This window comes from Eretmochelys imbricata, chromosome 10, assembly GCF_965152235.1.
Source record: "Eretmochelys imbricata isolate rEreImb1 chromosome 10, rEreImb1.hap1, whole genome shotgun sequence".
In the NCBI taxonomy this organism is placed as follows: domain Eukaryota; kingdom Metazoa; phylum Chordata; order Testudines; family Cheloniidae; genus Eretmochelys; species Eretmochelys imbricata.
Window position 1 is genome coordinate 43,331,051 of NC_135581.1, and position 19,962 is coordinate 43,351,012.

The 19,962-nt window shown below is 52.4% G+C and overlaps 1 protein-coding gene across 1 annotated transcript in view; it reads right to left on the bottom strand.

Annotated features, from left to right (window-relative positions):
* Positions 1–12,843: 12,843 nt before the first annotated feature.
* PARP6 (poly(ADP-ribose) polymerase family member 6) overlaps positions 12,844–19,962 on the bottom strand; it is a 66,581-nt gene continuing 59,462 nt past the window's right edge. Inside the window, exons 20-22 of the mRNA XM_077828838.1 lie at positions 17,057–17,120; positions 14,411–14,495; positions 12,844–13,405 (exon numbers count right to left, since the gene is read on the bottom strand). Coding sequence (XP_077684964.1) covers positions 13,303–13,405; positions 14,411–14,495; positions 17,057–17,120 — 252 coding nt within the window. The 3' untranslated portion in view covers positions 12,844–13,302. The remainder of the gene's footprint in view (positions 13,406–14,410; positions 14,496–17,056; positions 17,121–19,962) is intronic.

A 19,962-nucleotide genomic window follows, 5' to 3' on the forward strand; every position in this document is an offset into this window, starting at 1 on the left:
ATTCCTCGGAGCCCTAGTCAGGGCCCAGGACCCCATCATTCCATGTGCTGTGCAACCACAGACCAAAAAGAGCTGGCCCTCTGCCCATGCAGGTACAAGCCAGGGATCGCACCGAGCAAGTCTTGCTGCCTCCCAGAACTCCTGTAACGAATGTCCCCTTTGCCTGAGAAACAGCCCAGTCCTAGAGCCAGTGCTGGGAGCTATCCTATGCCATGAGGAGATTTTCCTGCTGCAACAGGCTAGCTGTTCTCTTTGCCTCTGCTTACCCTGACTGCCAACTAGCCACAGCGACTGTCAGTCATAACGCATCATTTTAATTACATTGTTAACTGCTTTATAAATCATGGTTTTAAAATACAAGTGATTTCAGTGGGTTTGTGCAACAAAGGACAGTTTGGAATTCCTGATCCAAGACCACTGCTGGGCCAAGGGGAACAGAATTCTTCTCTCTTTGTTTTTGGCTTGAATTATCTGTAGGGTTGAGAGGGAGTGGTGGGCAAGGTAATTTCTCCGCCGCCGTACATTGAAATCCTTACACATGAGCCTAGTGAGGAGAACAAGTCCCCTCACCAAGTTGGTTCTCTTGGTGACCAGAGGCCGATGACTCGGAGGGAACCAGAATTACAGAGGCAGGCAGCTACTGAGGTACAGAGAATTGATGGCTCAGATGTCCTGGAGCTCTGGGCCTGGGGTGGAGGCTTACCAGTCTGAATCCCAAAGAACCTTGGCTGCCTTTTTGGGTCTGGATGGGGGGTGGGGGGTAGTTGGTGCACAATCCCTGGGAGCTTGGTTAAAGACGTGTGTTGTCATGAGCGAGCAGGGAAAGGGCTTGGTCTGCTTTGCTATCTCCCAGCCCTGGCAGGGCTGAGCTCACATGCGGTTGTAGGGACATGGCCCTGTCCCAGCAGCTCTTCTGTTCTCACCCTTCTTCTTCCCGGCGACCCAGCCCCGCATGTACATTGACACAAACCCAGCAGTGACTGCCGTCTCTAAGGGCTAACTTTCTGCTGCCAAGGTCTATTGCTACCTTGAAGGACCAGGGCAACCACAGGAGAATTCTCAATATAAAGCTACCTCGGACATAAAGGCTGCTATCTCCCAGCCCCATCTTCCATTGACTCACCCTCTGTGCCCCCCTCGCTGCAGCATGGACCCTCCCTGCTTCCTGCCAGCTCTCGGGAGTAGAATCCATTAAGGAGCATTGGCCTTCCATTCAAAAGTTACTTCTGTCCCAGCCCACCTCCCTCCAAGCTGGAAGCCTCTTCGGAGACCGGAGGACCCAACCAGCCAGTACCTTTGTGCAGTTCTTCCCTTTAACAGCAGATTTGGAATTCCTGGCGCTTTGTCCCCTGGCCCAACATCTGTGTCCAGGAGAGGGCTGGAGGCCCACTGGGAGGACCATGTGGGCCAAGGCAATGGTTCCACCAGGTTTGATGAGCCAGTCAGAGCCATGCTAAGCTTGTTTATAGTGGAAGACGCTCTTCGCACAATGCGTTCCTGCACCCTGTTCTCACTCCCTCTTTTTCTCCTGGTCCCAGCCCATTGCAGCATGGATTGGGGGGACAGGGGAGAAGAGGAGTTGTAGCTCAGGGGATCACAGACAGCTCCCATCCCAGGAGACCAACGCCAGCTCAGGAGCCCTCCCAAACCCCACCATGACTAGAATGGCATCCCCCAGTGAAATACTGAGACCCCCCACACATACACAAACACACACACACCCTCCCTCCCCCAGCCTCCTTTCCCCCTCCCCCCTCCCTCCAGCCTTTCCCAGCTGTTGCCAATTCCCAGCTGGTTTAGTGCCGACACCCTTTGCTGCATGGACTCCTTCTGCTATCGCACCCATTGTCTGTTGTTCCTACCCCCACCCTAGAGCACAGCCACTGGAGTGCTGGGCTGAGTCCTCCCAACTGAGCACTTTTTCTGATGCCTCAGGCTTGGGGCGGGAAGGCTGGGGACTCCCTGGCTGAAAAGCAACACCTGAATCCTGCCTTGTGAAGGGAACCAGGAAATGGGCAGGAGAGACAGTCCATCCTTCTGGCCATATCACACTTCAAGGCACCAGGCCTGTTAGCAAATGCTTTTCAGTGGTCCAATTCCTCACCCCATCCATGCCCGGGGCAGCTTGGTGAAAAGCTCCTGACCCATAATGACCTACCTTCCTTCTTAGGAACAAAGCTCCAAGGCAGAGTCACCTGGCACTCCGGCTAGCTACACACCCAGCCCTCATCTGGCTTTGGCAGGGTCTAAGTGGGCTTCTGGGCTGACAAAAACACATAGACCCCCTCACAGGCAAGCCAAAGAGAACAGAAAACGTTGCCCCTGGCCTGCTGGGATAGACGTTTCTTTCACGCCCACCTTGTCGCTCAACTAACCCTTTTTAAAAATCTTTTCCCTCTCCACCCTCTTCCTTTCCCATGATTCTAAGCAGAGCACTCGGCTCCAAGGAGTGGCGGAGGGGAAACAGACCACAACAGGCTTTGAGATTCCAATTGAGTCCAATTATTTTGAATGAGTCTCATTTTGATGTCCTTGTAGCATAAGCGAGATGAATGGATGGTAACTCTGTAGCTCTGTAGTTAATGATATGCTGCTTAGACTGAAATAAAGCACAGTCCAGTGGGGTTTTGCCTGGTTGTTTCATGTGGGGGTCTCTTATTAATCTGTGTGTCTTCATCCATCTGCAGGACACAGCTGGCCCTGGGCCCTGGTGCCATTGGCATTAAAGCCCTGGGATGTTTCTCATGGTCACGATGCCCCAAGCCAGAGCTAGCCATTTGCTCTCCTAATTTCATTTGTCCTCTATGTCCCACATGGCAGCGCTGATGCTTTCTGCTCCACTCCAGGTCTGTCACGGAGCATTCCAAGTCAGCAGCCGCAAAGGGCAGGTTCTGATTTATTGGGACAGGGAGACGCAGGGGATGGAAACAAGATCCCAGGTCTTTCCAGGACAGCTCTTCCCGCTTCCAAGCAGCTGCAGTGACTCCAGCCAGCGGGCTCTCTCTCCCCACACACCTCATGGCTCCGAGCTGATGGCAGGAGCACTGGTCTCTCCCCAAGCAAGGCCATGTTTTCTTCTTCAGTAAGCCTGGCAATGGGGTCTTTTCTAGGGAGCGGCTGTTGGGGCAGGGTGGTGCCTTGGGGTGGCCTGAGTTTTCCAGACTGGCCTCTGCGTTTGGAACCCTCCATTTTGGCAGGGCAGGGGTGTAGACCAGAGGTGGGCAAACTTTTTGGCCCGAGGGCCACATCGGGGTTACGAAAAGGTATGGAGGGCCGGGTAGGGAGGCCTATGCCCCCCAAAACAGACTGGCCCCCCACCCCCTCCCACTTCCCGCCCCCTGACTGCCTCCCTCAGAGTCCCCAACCCACCCGCTCCTTGTCCCCTGATTGCCTCCTGCCAGGACCTCCCCGCCCCGCTGTCCCCGCTTGGACCCCTCCCCACTTGCCCCCCCCACTCCCTGACCCTGACTGCCCCGACCCCTATCCACACCCCACCCCCTGATAGGCCCCCGGGGTGCCCACGCCCTATTCAACCTCCCCTTTCCCCATCCCCTGACCGCCCCACCCCCGAACCTCCACCCCATCCAACCGCCCCCCTGACTGCCTCCCAGGACCCCCTGCCCCTTATCCAACCCCCCTGCTCTCTGCCCCTTACCATGCCGCTCAGAGTGGCAGGACTGGCTTATTAGAAAGATGGGAGGTGGGCGGGCGCCAGCCGCACTGCCCGGCAGGAGCGGCTGGCCAGAGTGGTCCCCACACGGCGGTGTGGCTGCGGGGGAGGGGCCGGGGCGAGCCTCCCCGGCCGGGAGCTCAGGGGCCAGGCAAGACAGTCCCGCGGGCCGTAGTTTGCCCACCTCTGCCTTAGTGGCTGCTGCTGTGCCGTTCACTCTGTACAGCTGCCCACTGCCACCACTGCCCTGCCGGGCCCTGCGCTGTCAGCCGCTCCACAGCCGCTCCACAACCACCGACTCCACCACTGCCCTCTAGTGCAACCTCTGGGATGTTCTGAGGTCCCACCGCTTAGCACAGCTCTCAGTGATTTCAACAGTTAGTGGGGGAGCCTCACTGCAGACTGGGCAGTTTTTTTCACCAGAGATACTGTCCCCATAGCAGGCCTAAAGCTTAGCACTTAGACCTGACTAACACTGATTTCAGATTCAGTGATCCACAAGAGCTTCTCAATTAAATCTTAATCAGCTCTATTATTAAACAAGAAAAAATCAAATAGCAGATAGGACCCTTAAAGTAAAAGTAAAGTAAAGTGAAGTGAGTGCACGCATGCGTGCGTGCATTCATACTCCCTGCCTCATCTCCACTGGCCTCTGGCACCCCGTCCCCTGCTTAGCAAGTGCAGCTCAGCTGGGGGTGAACCTCTGATTCAGGACATGCCAAGCTCAGTTCTGCTCCCCTTGATTCACACAAGGATAACAACCCCTGAACCCAATAACAAAGGGACTTGCCATCCAACCCCAGCCAAAAGTGATCATTTGGGCCAAGCGGCTCCATCATGCTGCGCACCTAGGCAGAGTGGGCGTGTCTCTGCATACAAGGGCGGTTCCTGAGGTCTTCTCCCCCAGCTCATCACTAGATGTCAGGAGAAAGCTCATTCAGACCCTGCTTACAGAGAGAAATGCTGAGAGTGCGTTCATAGGATGAAAATGCAGGACAGCAGCGTAGCCTTTTGGTGAATGACTCAGTTCTAAGAGCAAGGACTGTGCTGTGATTGGTTCCTGCAGTTCTTCACAAACCAGCTCCGCACTGCCCACAAAACCTTACTGCAGGGGAGGGGCTTTCCAAGGGCACATTTGGCCTACCCTGATCACAGTCTGTCCCTGCAATATCATAGAATCATAGAATCATAGAATATCAGGGTTGGAAGGGACCTCAGGAGGTCATCTAGTCCAACCCCCTGCTCAAAGCAGGACCAATCCCCAATTAAATCATCCCAGCCAGGGCTTTGTCAAGCCTGACCTTAAAAACTTCTAAGGAAGGAGATTCTACCACCTCCCTAGGTAACGCATTCCAGTGTTTCACCACCCTCCTAGTGAAAAAGTTTTTCCTAATATCCAACCTAAACCTCCCCCACTGCAACTTGAGACCATTACTCCTTGTCCTGTCCTCTTCTACCACTGAGAATAGTCTAGAACCATCCTCTCTGGAACCACCTCTCAGGTAGTTGAAAGCAGCTATCAAATCCCCCCTCATTCTTCTCTTCTGCAGACTAAACAATCCCAGTTCCCTCAGCCTCTCCTCATAAGTCATGTGTTCCAAACCCCTAATCATTTTTGTTGCCCTTCGCTGGACTCTCTCCAATTTCTCCACATCCTTCTTGTAGTGTGGGGCCCAAAACTGGACACAGTACTCCAGATGAGGCCTCACCAATGTCGAATAGAGGGGGACGATCACGTCCCTCGATCTGCTCGCTATGCCCCTACTTATACATCCCAAAATGCCATTGGCCTTCTTGGCAACAAGGGCACACTGCTGACTCATATCCAGCTTCTCATCCACTGTGAGCCCTAGGTCCTTTTCTGCCAAACTGCTGCCTAGCCATTCGGTCCCTAGTCTGTAGCTGTGCATTGGGTTCTTCCGTCCTAAGTGCAGGACCCTGCACTTATCCTTATTGAACCTCATCAGATTTCTTTTGGCCCAATCCTCCAATTTGTCTAGGTCCCTCTGTATCCTATCCCTGCCCTCCAGCGTATCTACCACTCCTCCCAGTTTAGTATCATCCACAAATTTGCTGAGAGTGCAATCCACACCATCCTCCAGATCATTTATGAAGATATTGAACAAAACCGGCCCCAGAACCGACCCCTGGGGCACTCCACTTGACACCGGCTGCCAACTAGACATGGAGCAATTGATCACTACCCGTTGAGCCAGACAATCTAGCCAACTTTCTACCCATCTTATAGTGCATTCATCCAGCCCATACTTCTTTAACTTGCTGACAAAAATACTGTGGGAGACCGTGTCAAAAGCTTTGCTAAAGTCAAGAAACAATACATCCACTGCTTTCCCTTCATCCACAGAACCAGTAATCTCATCATAGAAGGCGATTAGATTAGTCAGGCATGACCTTCCCTTGGTGAATCCATGCTGACTGTTCCTGATCACTTTCCTCTCATGTAAGTGCTTCAGGATTGATTCTTTGAGGACCTGCTCCATGATTTTTCTGGGGACTGAGGTGAGGCTGACTGGCCTGTAGTTCTCAGGATCCTCCTTCTTCCCTTTTTTAAAGATTGGCACTACATTAGCCTTTTTCCAGTCATCTGGGACTTCCGCCGTTCGCCACGAGTTTTCAAAGATAATGGCCAATGGCTCTGCAATCACAGCCGCCAATTCCTTTAGCACTCTCGGATGCAACTCATCCGGCCCCATGGACTTATGCACGTCCAGCTTTTCTATATAGTCCCTAACCACCTCTTTCTCCACAGAGGGCTGGCCATCTATTCCCCATGTTGTGATGCCCAGTGCCGCAGTCTGGGAGCTGACCTTGTTAGTGAAGACAGAGGCAAAAAAAGCATTGAGTACATTAGCTTTTTCCACATCCTCTGTCACTAGGTTGCCTCCCTCATTCATTAAGGGGCCCACACTTTCCTTGGCTTTCTTCTTGTTGCCAACATACCTGAAGAAACCCTTCTTTTTACTCTTGACATCTCTCACTAGCTGCAGCTCCAGGTGCGATTTGGCCCTCCTGATTTCATTCCTACATGCCCAAGCAATATTTTTATACTCTTCCCTGGACATATGTCCAACCTTCCACTTCTTGTAAGCTTCTTTTTTATGTTTAAGATCCGCTAGGATTTCACCATTAAGCCAAGCTGGTCGCCTGCCATATTTACTATTCTTTCGACACATCGGGATGGTTTGTCCCTGTAACCTCAACAGGGATTCCTTGAAATACAGCCAGCTCTCCTGGACTCCTTTCCCCTTCACGTTAGTCCCCCAGGGGATCCTACCCATCCGTTCCCTGAGGGAGTTGAAGTCTGCTTTCCTGAAGTCCAGGGTCCGTATCCTGCTGCTTACCTTTCTTCCCTGTGTCAGGATCCTGAACTCAACCGACTCATGGTCACTGCCTCCCAGATTCCCATCCACTTTTGCTTCCCCTACTAATTCTTCCCAGTTTGTGAGCAGCAGGTCAAGAAAAGCTCCCCCCCTAGTTGGGCTGCCCTGTCCTTTGGGCTGCACATTTCGACGTAGGCCTGACAGACAGAGTTCTGGTTTTTAGTTTATACTTTTTCTATCTCCTTTAATTGGTGTTGGATCAGATTAGCAACAGGTACCAAAACTGTCCAGCAGAGATGGAAACATGCACAAGGTGTGAGCAGTCCACCAATGTCCCAAGCATTACAGCAGGGGCTCCCACTGCTTCTTCCACTGGGGGGGGCGAGGGCCAGCATGAGCAAGCAGCATCCGAGAATCATAGAATCATCTAGTCCAACCCCCTGCTCAAAGCAGGACCAATCCCCAACTAAATCATCCCAGCCAGGGCTTTGTCAAGCTGGGCCTTAAAAACCTCTAAGGAAGGCGATTCCACCACCTCCCTAGGTAACCCATTCCAGTGCTTCACCACCCGCCTAGTGAAAACGTTTTTTCTAATATCCAACCTAAACCTCCCCCACTGCAACTTGAGACCATTACTCCTTGTTCTGTCATCTGCTTCCACTGAGAACAGTCTAGATCCATCCTCTTTGGAACCCTCTTTCAGGTAGCTGAAAGCAGCTATCAAATCCCCCCTCATTCTTCTCTTCTGCAGACTAAATAATCCCAGTTCCCTCATCCTCTTCTCATAAGTCGTGCTCCAGCCCCCTAATAATTTTTCTTGCCCTCCACTAGACTCTTTCCAATTTTTCCACATCCTTCATGCAGTGTGGGGCCCAAAACTGGACACAGTACTCCAGATGAGGCCTCACCAATGCCGAGTAGAGGGGAATGATCACATTCCTTGATCTGCTGGCAATGCTCCTACTTATACAGTCCAAAATACCGTTAGCCTTCTTGGCAACAGGGGCACACTGTTGACTCATAGCCAGCTTCTCATCCACTGTCACCCCTAGGTCCTTTTCCGCAGAACTGCTGCCGAGGCATTCGGTCCCTAGTCTGTAGCGGTGCATGGGATTCTTCCGTCCTAAGTGCAGGACTCTGCACTTGTCCTTGTTGAACCTCATCAGATTTCTTTTGGCCCAATCCTCTTTTTTGTCTAGGTCCCTCTGTATCCTATCCCTGCCCTCCAGCATATCTACCTCTCCTCCCAGTTTAGTGTCATCTGCAAACTTGCTGAGGGTGCAATCCACGCCATCCTCCAGACCATTAATGAAGATATTGAACAAAACCGGCCCCAGGACCAACCCTTGGGGCACTCCACTTGATACCGGCTGCCAACTAGACATCACCCCCAGAGCTGCCCTGTGTCTGCCCTGGCTGGGCACCACCCCCACACGGCAGGAAGGTGCAGGTGGGAATCCAATGCATCCAGCAATGAAGATGGCGCCTTCCAGCCAGCGGGGAGCAAGAAGCGGGAACTGCAGTGTCCAGCCGATACAGAGTCTGCCAGTCCAGGTGGATGTTATCCTCTCCCCTGGGTCAGATCAGCCACTCCTCGGGGGGCCGTTGGAGGTTAGCATCCATCACCACCCGAGCACCCAGCTGGGCATGTGCACACACGTAGTAGCGTGGGGGGGGGGGGCAGAAATGTGTAGGAGCAGGGGCTGAGGCTGCAGCAAGTGCCTACAGTCAAACCTGAGTTTAAGGGGCTGGCGACACTGACGCCTTAGCCCCTGCTCCTACACATTTCTGCCTCCCCTCCCCCCCCACATGCTATTACACGTGTGTGCACAGGCCCATGGCCACCCCCCCCCCGGCATGTGCTTACTTAGGGCGAGTCTACGCTGGGAACATTAAAGTGCTGTGTAGTCACGGCAGAGCGCTGGCAGAGAGCTCTCCCAGCACTCTAAAAACACCTCCACGAGGGGCACGGCTCCCACGCCCGGGCACGGCTCCCAGCGCCCGGGCACTGTCCACACTGGCGCTTGACAGCGCTGAAACTTGCTGCACTGGGGGGGGGTGTTTTTTCACACCCCTAAGCGAGAAAATTGCAGGGCTGTAAAGTGCCCGTGTAGACAAGCCCTGATACTTTGAAGCCATGCATGCTTGGATGGGTGTAAGAACCCAGGCTCTGCTTCAGCTTGGGCTGCAACCCACCCACTCTGCAGTGAGGATGCAGGCAAAATCAGTGGAGTGATCACACTGTCACAGTGCCCCCAGGGCAGCCGGTTCTCCTGGAAATGGCAGGGAAAGGACCCTGGAGCGGTACAGCACAGAGACCCCTGGGACATGCCCCTGACACACATGGGCCAGAGCAGAAACTGAGGCCACACTAAGTCAGGGAGGGGTTGCTGTGGGAATGCTCAGCCAGATGAGGCTAACCCAGTGGCAGGGCAGCCGGACCATAGGCGCCGACTCCGTGGGTGCTCCAGGGCTCAAGCACCAAAGGGGGAAAAAAGAGTGGGAGCTCAAGTCAGCACCCAGGAATCAGAGCTTGAGTGTGGAATGTGATGAGTTCTATGCTGCTCACACCTTCTGCCCTTGGGGCAGGGAGTTTGTCTATAACCAGGGGCAGGGTGATTAAGATAACAAAAGGCTTGTCATTAAATGAAATTAAGGATTGTTAGATTATCCTCAGGTTTCAGAGTAGCAGCCATGTTTGTCTGTATCCGCAAAAAGAAAAGGAGGACTTGTGGCACCTTAGAAACTAACACATTTATTTGAGCATAAGCTTTTGTGAGCTACAGCTCACTTCATCGGATGCCTTCCTTGTTTTAGAGGAAGCAGCATGGGCAGAGACTTGAGTGTTTCCATATCGGTGGATGGAGATACGGTTGGGCTGGGGGTTGGCTGGAGGAGCCCAACCACCGATAACCTTGCGAGCTGCTTAGCCTTTTTGGATGATGGAAGGTGCATTGATTCCAGGGATGGAGAACTCTGCTGTGGACTCCCACCCCTTCATAAACACTCTAGCAATGGGAGCTCCCATTCGAGCACTGCGTGGGGGGTTTCTTTAGACAGCACCGCTGCTCGCTATTGCTCTACGGTGCGTGACGGTGAGCAAAGGGTTTGGGGTGGCTGAGAGTTGGTCTGCATCTCACTAAGGAGCCTTGGTGCCTGTTCCAGCACATGAGGCTGATTGTGTCCAACAGTGCGATGCCTGAAGGGCCAGGGGGAAACATAACCACCATTTCCACCACAGCCTTCAGCTGGTGATTCTTGAAGGCTGGTAGGGTAGGTGGTGTGGAAGGAGCCATGTTCCCTCCAGCAAAGGATGCTGTAGGGTACAGGTGGCCAAAGAGCAGCCTGCATGTGTCGCACCACTGTGCCCATCTGAGTGGCAGTGAAGTAAAGTGAGCTGTAGCTCACGAAAGCTCATGCTCAAATAAATTGGTTAGTCTCTAAGGTGCCACAAGTCCTCCTTTTTTAGATTATCCTGAAAGCATTCCCAGGCACTCCAGTTAAAAGATAGGAAACAAAGCGTAGGAATAAATGGTCCATTTTCAGAATGGAGAGAAGTAAATAGTGGTGTTCTCCACCACCATCACTTGGCCCTGAAGGGCTTATACTAGTCTGGGACCAGTGCTGTTCAACAGATTCATAAATCATCTGCAAAAAGGGTAAACATTTGAGGTGGCAAAGTCTGCAGCTGATACAGAATTATTCAAGGTAGTTAAGTCCAAACCAGACTGCAAAGAGTTACAAAGGGATCTCACAAAACTGGGTGACTTGGCAACAGAATGGCAGATGAAATTCAATGTTAAATGCAAAGCAATGCACATGGCAAAATATAATCCCAACAACACATATAAAATGATGGTGCCTAAATAAGCTGTTACCCATCAAGGAAGAGATCTTGGAGTCATTTGTGGTACTCTGGAAGCGCTATGTTTCCAGAGCTCTGCAAATTCATAAGAATCCTTCTCACTGTGCCTGTATCACCCTGAATTGTAGCATGCTCATTCTCCTGCTTCAAAAGATTTAAAAATTCTCTCCAGTCATCAGGGAGACACACACAACTGAATAATATAGCCGTCCTTAACGTGCACCAAAATAATACCAGGGAACCTAGATGTAAATAAGGTTGCTGAGAGTTTCATCCAGAAAACTACAGTGAGACATTATGTCTTTCAAGTGGGACGTTCGTGAAGACAGCTTGTGATTGCAATGATCTTAATATACTGTAATTCTTGATAATGTAATTATGTAGTTCATATCAATTTAATCATTATTAAAATAGTAAAGATACCAGTGATAGACCTATTCAATAACTAGAATATGAAAGAGGTATATAAATATGCTGAAAATAGCCTCCCCGCAAAACTGGCAGAGTGCCCCCCCAAACACACACACCTCTTCAAAAGCACCAACCAGCAAAAACAAAAGTCAACACCTATGAGCCGGATCCCTAGTGTGTGATGTGACTTGTGCCAGTGAATTTAATGGGACAGTTCAAGTGCTTAAAGTTTCACACGCCGGCTGAACTGGGACCCTAGGGAAGGCCTGGGAACAGGGCTGTGCGTTTGCCTAAGGTGGGGCAGGGGCTGAAGCTCTGGGACTTGCTGATGCTGCCAGGAGCTGATTAGTTTCAAAGCTGCACGTGCCTCTGGCGGCCCGTGCGATGGGTGCATGTTAGAGCTTTGCAGACGAAAGCCATTCTTCCTCTCCTAGCCTGCAGGGCCATGCTAGCTCTGGAGAGGCCTTCCCACCGGGGGCATCCTTGCCAGAGCAGGCAGCCCTCACTCAGTGCTGGTGGGCCTGAGTGGAAGAGTCCAGCTCGATGCTGCCCCAGTGCCTCTGCTTCTTGTGTCCGTCTCAACACCAGGGCAAAGCAGGGGCAAGCAGTCAACACTCGGATTTGGGAGCAGTCAATGCCCACTCTGCACTGACGTCAGTGGGGCAGTGGGGAAGCTGGCTGGCGGGGCTTGCGGTTATGGCCCTCGCCAAAGTCACTGCAGGGTTTGTAAATGGAACACATTCTGTAGCAAAGCCACCGAGCAAAGAGAGCCCCTGAGGCACCATTGCAGAGCTGCCTTGCGCTCCCATCAAAGTGCCTGGCTGCACTACCAGGGCACAGGCATTGCCCCAGGGATGTTCCCCTGGCGATTGCTCGGCCACTCTCCAAGCAGCACGGCCTGGGGCTTAGAGTCTCTGATGCTGGTGCTGCTGATATGGCTGGCACACGATCAGTGGCACTTTCCTCAATCATGACTGCCCCCTGGGAGGCTGACAGAGTCTGGCTGAATAACAAACAGCTCAGCCTTCCTGGCTATGGCTTGACCATTCTTGGTGCCCCTTGGGCAGAGAGCTGGGCTCACAGCTCATCATAACTTGTGGCTGGCACTGCTGTGCCAGGGAAGTCTCACTGCACTGTCCCAGCAAGGCTCTGGTGAATGGATGAGCCACCGAGCAAAGCCACTGAACCTACTGCAGCTGTTCCTCTGATCAGACCAATCGGCACCGCACCACCCTGCTACTTACAGTGACACAACCAGCCCCTGGGTTCAAACGCCAGTGTAACCACCCCCGCTGCACTTCAGAAGCACAGGAGCTTCCACACTGAAGCTCAGCCTGCTACCACTGGAACTAAACCAGCAAAGCCACTAACTGGCTGCAGTAGTAGGCTGTTACCTCTGTATGGCCCAACCACTCATGGTGGCCACAACATTCACAACAGAGGCCCATTCACAAAGGCAGAGTCGGGGACAGTTTTTTAAAGAACTTTAATAAGCTAAAACCTTTTTTTTTTTTTGCTTTGTTTTTATTGTTGTTAAAAATGTCATTGCTGTAAACTTGAGAATGGCCACGTGCCCAGGGGCAACGCCCAGGTCCAAGGGCAGGCACATGAGGCAGGACGTGCCCATGGCTCCTGCTCAGTGCTGGGATACAGGGAGATCAGGGCGGGGGGAGAATGGGAAAATATCAACAAGCCCGCCCTGGCCGCGTCCTCTGCTATACATCTATGCACAGACAGCAGGGAACCAGCTGGGAAACCTGACCCACAGTCGCACCTCTGCTTCCCAGATGTGGCAACGGAGCCATTGTCCTCCAGATGTGGTGCTGGCTGAAGCGGCAGAGTCCTGCTCCCAGGAGGATGCTGAGGCCCTCACTCCACCCCCACACCTGTCTGTTTCCTTCCTGAAGCCAGTGTTTTCATTGCTCCTTTTGGCAGCCTCGGACACCCGGCTCCTCTCTGCCTGTGCCAGGGGGAGCGGCTCCCCGTGCGAATAGTATGGGCTCCGCAGGTGCCCCTCAGTTTGTGTAGACCTGAGTTCCAATCACGCGCATGATTTCCTTCTGGATCTTGGGGTCCTGAGTGTTTATATTGGCGTCTCCTACTTGTCCATCTTCGTACCTGGGAGGGGCGAGGCAGGGAAAGCACTATGAGGGGGGACTCAGAGGTTACCCAGAGCTCCCCAGAGTGTCCATTGCCAGCATGTCCCTGCTCCAGCAATAACACCCCCACCCCCAGCTCTGTCCTCCCAGGGCCACGCCCCCATCAAGGGGAGCAGAGCTGGGGTCTCCAGGCCCTCGGACAGAGGGGGAGGTCTCTGATTGCAAAGACAGGCACTTCACTCTGTATCTGGGCGAGGGGCTGGCAGGAGGGAAATGGGCCCCTAGTCACAGCGCTGGGAGCCCCAGCTGAACCACCCAGGTTTGCCAGTGGGGCCACAGACTGGGAGCCATTCCATTGCTAACACCCCTCCCAGAGCAGAGCCAGGTTGCAGGCACCAGCGGCCTGGGTGTCAGTGTCTGGCCGTAGCTCTCTGCTCTGAGACGGGTCTGTCTCAGCAGGGCTGGCCCCCGGTGACAGAGTGCAGACCCCTCTACTGTGATGCTGGTGCTGAGCACTGGGCCAGGGGCTCTGCCTGCCAGCACCTTCCTACCCAGCGCCCCCTTGTGCTCCCGGCTGGCAGGCACCAGGCCCTGAGCTGTGCAGAGCCAAAGGGAGCAGGCTCTGGGGCTCACCTTCCTCCCACTGCTGACAGCTGCATGCCAGTGCCGCTCTGGCTGGCTGGGGCAGGGGATCCCATCGGGAGAGGAAGCGGTAATGAACAGGGGGCCTGGCGTGGAAGGAGGGGGCAGTGGGGCTGGAGGCTGCACTCGAGCATCCATTTGGTGGCACACAAGGTGCTGCTGGGCCCTGGCAACCTCCCTGGGGGGCAGGGGCAGTGAGGGGCACTGTGCTCTCCTCTCCTCTCCCCTCCCGCATGGGACTGAGTCGAGATGCTGACTAATGGTTCGCGATGCTCTTGCTGTTTGGGCTGTCCTGGTGCTGTTTGGGCCGTCCCATCCCCAAAGAGGGAGCTGCCCCCACCACACGAGCAGGGCCCCTCCCCACTCACGCCCCGGCACTCACACAAAGAAGAAGCGGGTGCAGACATGGTCCGAGACCGGGCACACCCAGATGTTCCCGTGCTTCTGGAGATCCTTCGAGGTGATCACTGCAAAGGGAGGAGGCGTCAGAAGGCGCCAGCGGCCCTTGCGGCTCACACACAAAGCTGGGGCCCTGCCTTGGGTGCCAGTCCCATGGGGCTGTCCCTGGGCATGTCTGTCCTGCCACACCAGGCTGTGGGGGGGGAAGGGCTGCTTCCCCAGGCCAGACAGGAGTGCTGGGAGAGGCACAGCCACCAAGGGATAATGGGGTGACCATGCCAAGGACACCCATGGTGCTGTGGAATGGCACAGGGAACTGCACCGTTATCTACCCACTGTCCTGTTAACACCTGTTACTGCAGCCTGGCTGCGCTCCCATCAGTCACCTCATTTAACTAAGCCATTGAAGTGGGCCCACTCAACAGGAGTAACGGGGTGAGATTGGTTATGCAGGAGGTTCTCCATCTTTTTCATTCCACAACAGGCTATAAAAACTCCACAGCCCACCTGTGCCACAACAACTGGTTTCCTGCATATCCAGTAGATTAAAAGCCAGGGCCAACATTACGGGGTAGCAAGCAGAGCAATTTCCCTAGGCCCCATGCCACACAGGGCCCCACAAAGCTAAGTTGTTCGGGCTTCAGCTTCAGCCCCGGGTAGCTCGGGCTTTGGTTCTCTGCCCTGAGCCCCAGCAAATCTAAAGCCGGCCCAGCTCTCTGGTTTATTTGGCAGACCCCCCTGAAACCTGCTCAAGGCCCCCCAGGGGGCCCCAGGTCCCTGGTTAAGAACCGCTGGACAACATGATCTAATGGTCTGGCCTTAAAAACTCTAGGAATCATTAGGATCAAAACAAGGGACCTGCCTATACAATTATGTTTCAAAACACACAAAAAGGAGTTGACTAACATCAACTGAATATCGTAATTATTATTTGTACTGTTGGATCATCTAGGAGCCCACGCTGAGATCAAGACCCCGTTGTGCTAGGAACTGTATAAACACGCAGCAAGAGACAGGCCCTGCTCCAAAGAGAGTGCAGTCCAGCCAGACAAGCGAGGAAAGAGCTGATGGAAATGGAGTTAGGCTACAAGCAAAGAGCCTAGAGCTGGCTGGGATTGATTCAGTTCAACATTCTTTGTCAAAAATAAATAAATAAAATGCAGAATCATTGAAACCGAAACTTCTGGTGGGAAAGTTTGGACAAATGTTTCAACTCCAAAGCATATTTGGAAAAACCGTTTCTGAACGGTCAGAATGCCCATTTTGACATTTCTCAGAACAAAACATTCTGGTTCCTCCAGTTGGAAAGTCCTGTCCATTGCAAAACTCAAGCCAGCTAGAGTAAAAAATCAAAAAAGAAAAGTGGGCAAAATGGTTTGACTTTATGGCAATGAAACGTTCGACTGAGTCAAACCAAAACGCTTTCGGATTTCTGATGCATAACTTTTTCGAGTTTTGACTTTTCATCCCAGTTTAGAACTGGAAGACATTTCTAAAGGCCAAAGTTTCACAGGGCAAGAAAACTGTTTCCTGCCCAATGTGAAGATCAAAACCCTTCACCCCCACCCCCCATCCACCAACCCCAGGAGGGGACAGGCAGGCATCACACCAGCCCCAGGAGTCAGTGGGCTCAGACCCAGTAGAGGGCATAAGCCAATTCCAAAGCATAGGGGCCCAGCACTGGAAATGCCCAGGCAGGGTGTCTGGCTCTGGGGAGAGTTCACAAGAGCAAATCTGCTGATCTCAACTATTACATGGGGGCCTGGGGAGGAGGCAGGATCCCAGCCAGGCAGTCCCACCAGGCAGGGCTTTAAAAAGACAGTATCAGCCACTGGAGCTGTGCCCAGAAGCCACCAGGGATCCACCCAGATCCCATGGGCAGGCCCCATCCATGCCAGAGCCCAACCATCAGCTGACCGAGAGTGAGCCCCAGCCAGAGCACCATTCCCCAAGCCCTTTCCCCAGCCAGGCACTGAGAAAAGCAAAGACACTGAACCCACTGGGCTCAGCACAGAAGAGACCAAGACCTACCTGTCAGACGCAGCTCATGGTGGCTCACTGCCCCCTACAGCCTCACAGCCATGCTGAAAGGGGGGCATGTGATGTAGCAGAGCCCCTGCAACCCTCACTGCTACCAGGGAAAGCTGCTGGGGAGGAGCCAGGGCTAACACCATCCTTCTGGGTCTCCAGGAGAAGACGCCTGAGTGAGTGACGCCAGCTAAAGCTCCACCAGAGACAATGTGGTATGGGTCCCCTCCAGCCGTGGACCAGCCCCCAGACCGGCCCAGATACTCCTACATAGAGGGAGGAACAATGCCCACCACAGCACAAGGCCTGGGACACACAGTGTCACAGCCATGTGTGTGGCAGAGAGGGGACACCAGCATATGGACAGCCAAGGTGGTGAATGGGCAGCGCATCCCACTAGGGCATGGAGCGAGCAGGCCACAAGCTGCAAAACTCAGCAGGAAGGGATGGCACGCTGCAACAATCTGAGCTCAGAGAACAGACAATAGGCAGCCAGGTTTCTGGCACCCACCACTCCAACCCCACCTTGTTCCAGTGCCATTCCTGGGGTCCCAGGGCCCTCAAGGCGGTGCGTGAGGACACCCCTTCCTCTACCTCTTACCTTCACAAAGTGCTATACAGTTTAGATTCCGACTCTGCAGGAACCGGGACTGGATGGATCGAGTCTGCAAACAAACCACAAAGTCTGGGTTATCATGATCTGCCTGGCATCCCACTCGGGTTGTGTCACCACTCTGCCTTTGAAGGGGCCAGCCCTGTCCCTTTCATAGTCCAAACTCTGTAGGAGCAGCCAATCACAGTGAAGAATACTGACCATGTCAGAGGTATAAACACTGATAACCCAACCCAGGCTGGACCCCAGCCCTGCTTTCTTCATTTGTTGTTCTCAGTAATTTGTTGAGTTCTGGGCTCTGTGGCCCAGCCCACATCTGAGGGTGGGATCCCAAGAGCCCTCAATGCCCCCTGGCAGAGGGCCCACTACACCGTAAATTGTATCAGGCCTGACACACTCACCACCCCAACATGCTGTTCTCCTAACATGTCTCTAAAAGGTATCACGTAAGGTATCATATGTAAACTGGTAACATGTTGGTCCTGAGAGTCATTGCATGATGCATGTACAGGTAGGGTACAAAGAGTTGTATATGTGTGCTGGAAATGTGTTTGGGAGACAGAGCATGACCCCAGCCTGCCCTAGGCAAAGGAATGTTTGACCGGCTTGATGATCAGCAGAGGACAATGAAAGTACATTTACATATCAGGTGAACAAAGCCATCAAGCTAACAGGCAATGGAGGAAGGCGCTCAGTGAGTTCACCGGGGCTCCAAGTCTGCACACCCAGGAAGTCTTTCTGGCTCTTGAGACAAAGACAATAGACTTTGGAAATTGTAAGAGGGAGCACAAAGACATTATAAGTATCTATCACTTAAACGAGGACAGAGCCCTGGGAATCTGTGAAAGGTGGATCTTCAGCCATGGGGGTTGAAGTCTCTGAGAAGAGATTATAAGTGAGAAATTGCCTGAGACCAAGCTTGTGATCTGTTATGCTTTCAACCCTAGAAAGCGGGTTTTATTTTTGTTTCGCTTGTAACCAGACAAGCCTCTTGCTTAGTATCACTTAAATCTCTGTTCTGTATTAATCAACATATTCTTGTTTTCTTACCAAACCATCTCAGTGCTGTGCATGGAAGTGAAGAGCGAGTCTTCAGCTAAACTAACCAACTGGTGTACACACTGTCTCTTTGGAGGCAGCAAATGCAAGTGTCCAGTGAGAGGGGCTGACACTGCAGGGAGATGACTCCAGGGAGCGCGACAACTAGGGTTCACTGATGGGTCCCAGCAAGGCAAGGCTTACATGGGCAGAGCCTTGAGGAGTGTGCAGTGAGGTGGGCAGGCTGGGTGGCAGGGAGCTGACTCACAGTTTAAGCTCCAGCACAGTTCTCACTTGCGGAGGGAGCGGGGTAACACTTAGCTTTTTAGGACTGTAACCTACCTTTGCATAACTGTATTTTCATACTTTAATATTAGATGGCAATCTTGAACTTCCTCTTTGAACAGAATGTTTCATGTTGCTGTAAAGTCTGCCGGATCTATTGCAGATCTCAAAAGGTCCACAGAAATAATGCTCCCAATGAAAAGTGAATGTAGTGTGCATGTGGGGCATTGATATTACAGTAACTCCTTTGGAATTTAAAGTGTCTTGGAGCGTAGATGTAGCAAAGGGCCTTGTAAGTTTACAGTTCTACCTGGCCCACAGTTCCTTCAGTGCCCTAGAGAGTTAAGAGCTAAGACCTTTGTCTCCTTTTGTTCCCCTGTGCCTTCTTATTGAAATGTATATTCTTGCTTGGTTGGTTTTTGGCCAATGAAACTTCCTGTCCATGGGGCTGGAAGTGTTTTGTGGAGCAGAACCAAGGAATCCTGTTACCACTGTTCTCCTGCTATCATAGGAAACAGTTGTGCAAACTGTTTGGAGAGAGTGCGTAAAATATGGAGTTTTATCCGGATAAAAGAAAAGTGTGTTGCATGCCTTCTAGTGGCTGGTCCTCAAAACTGAATATTTTCACTTGATTGCTGAAGGGCTACATATGGTCAGCTCTCCTGTATGGATGTGAGAGCTGGACACTTACAAAGGACACAGATCAAACTCAGAACATTTGAATTCTGGTTTTCTAGAAGAATGTTTAGTTAGTTGGATAATGAAACCTATGAACAAAGAGGTGATGAGAAAGATTAACTTAAAGGGAGCACAATGACTTGAGATCCTAAGTAAAGGAACATCTTTTTGTGGACACATAGCTTGCTGATCCACAAGTGACTCACTTCCAACACTCTGACTCTCATGCAAAATCGCAGGCGGAGGAAAAAGACAATTATATCAGAGATATCACCAGATGGACTGGCCACTCAAAAGAGGGTGGAAGGTAGATGAGGTAATATCTTTTATTGGACCAATTGGAAGGGAGAAGCTGGTGTCTTTCATGTCCTGAGACCAACACGGCTACAACAACACTGCAAAGAAGAAAAATGGACAAGCAACGAGGAAGGGGCAGTGGCTCAGGAACACACCTATCTGCAGCTTAAAACAGAAAATGGAGATTTGTTGAGGGGTCTTGGGAGTGGAGGAAACTGAGGAGTTGCTGAAACAAGATGTGCTGTGTTTAAAACTTTTTTCCTGGGGGGAGAGTTTTATTGATACCCAGTGTATTTCTACTCAGGGCTTATCTACATTACCCATAGGATCGACGGGCAGCGATCGACCCAGCGGGGGTCAACTTATTGCATCTAGTCGTGATAAATCGACTGCCGAGCACTCTCCCGTCAACTCCGGTACTCCACCGGAGCAAGAGGCGCTGGTGGAGTCGACGGGAGAGTGTCAGCTGTCGACTCACTGCAGTGAAGACGCCACGGTGAGTAGATCTAAGTACATCAACTTTAGCTACGTTATTCACGTAGCTGAAGTTGCATAACTTAGGTCGATTTCCCTCCCCCCGCCAGTGTAGACCAGGC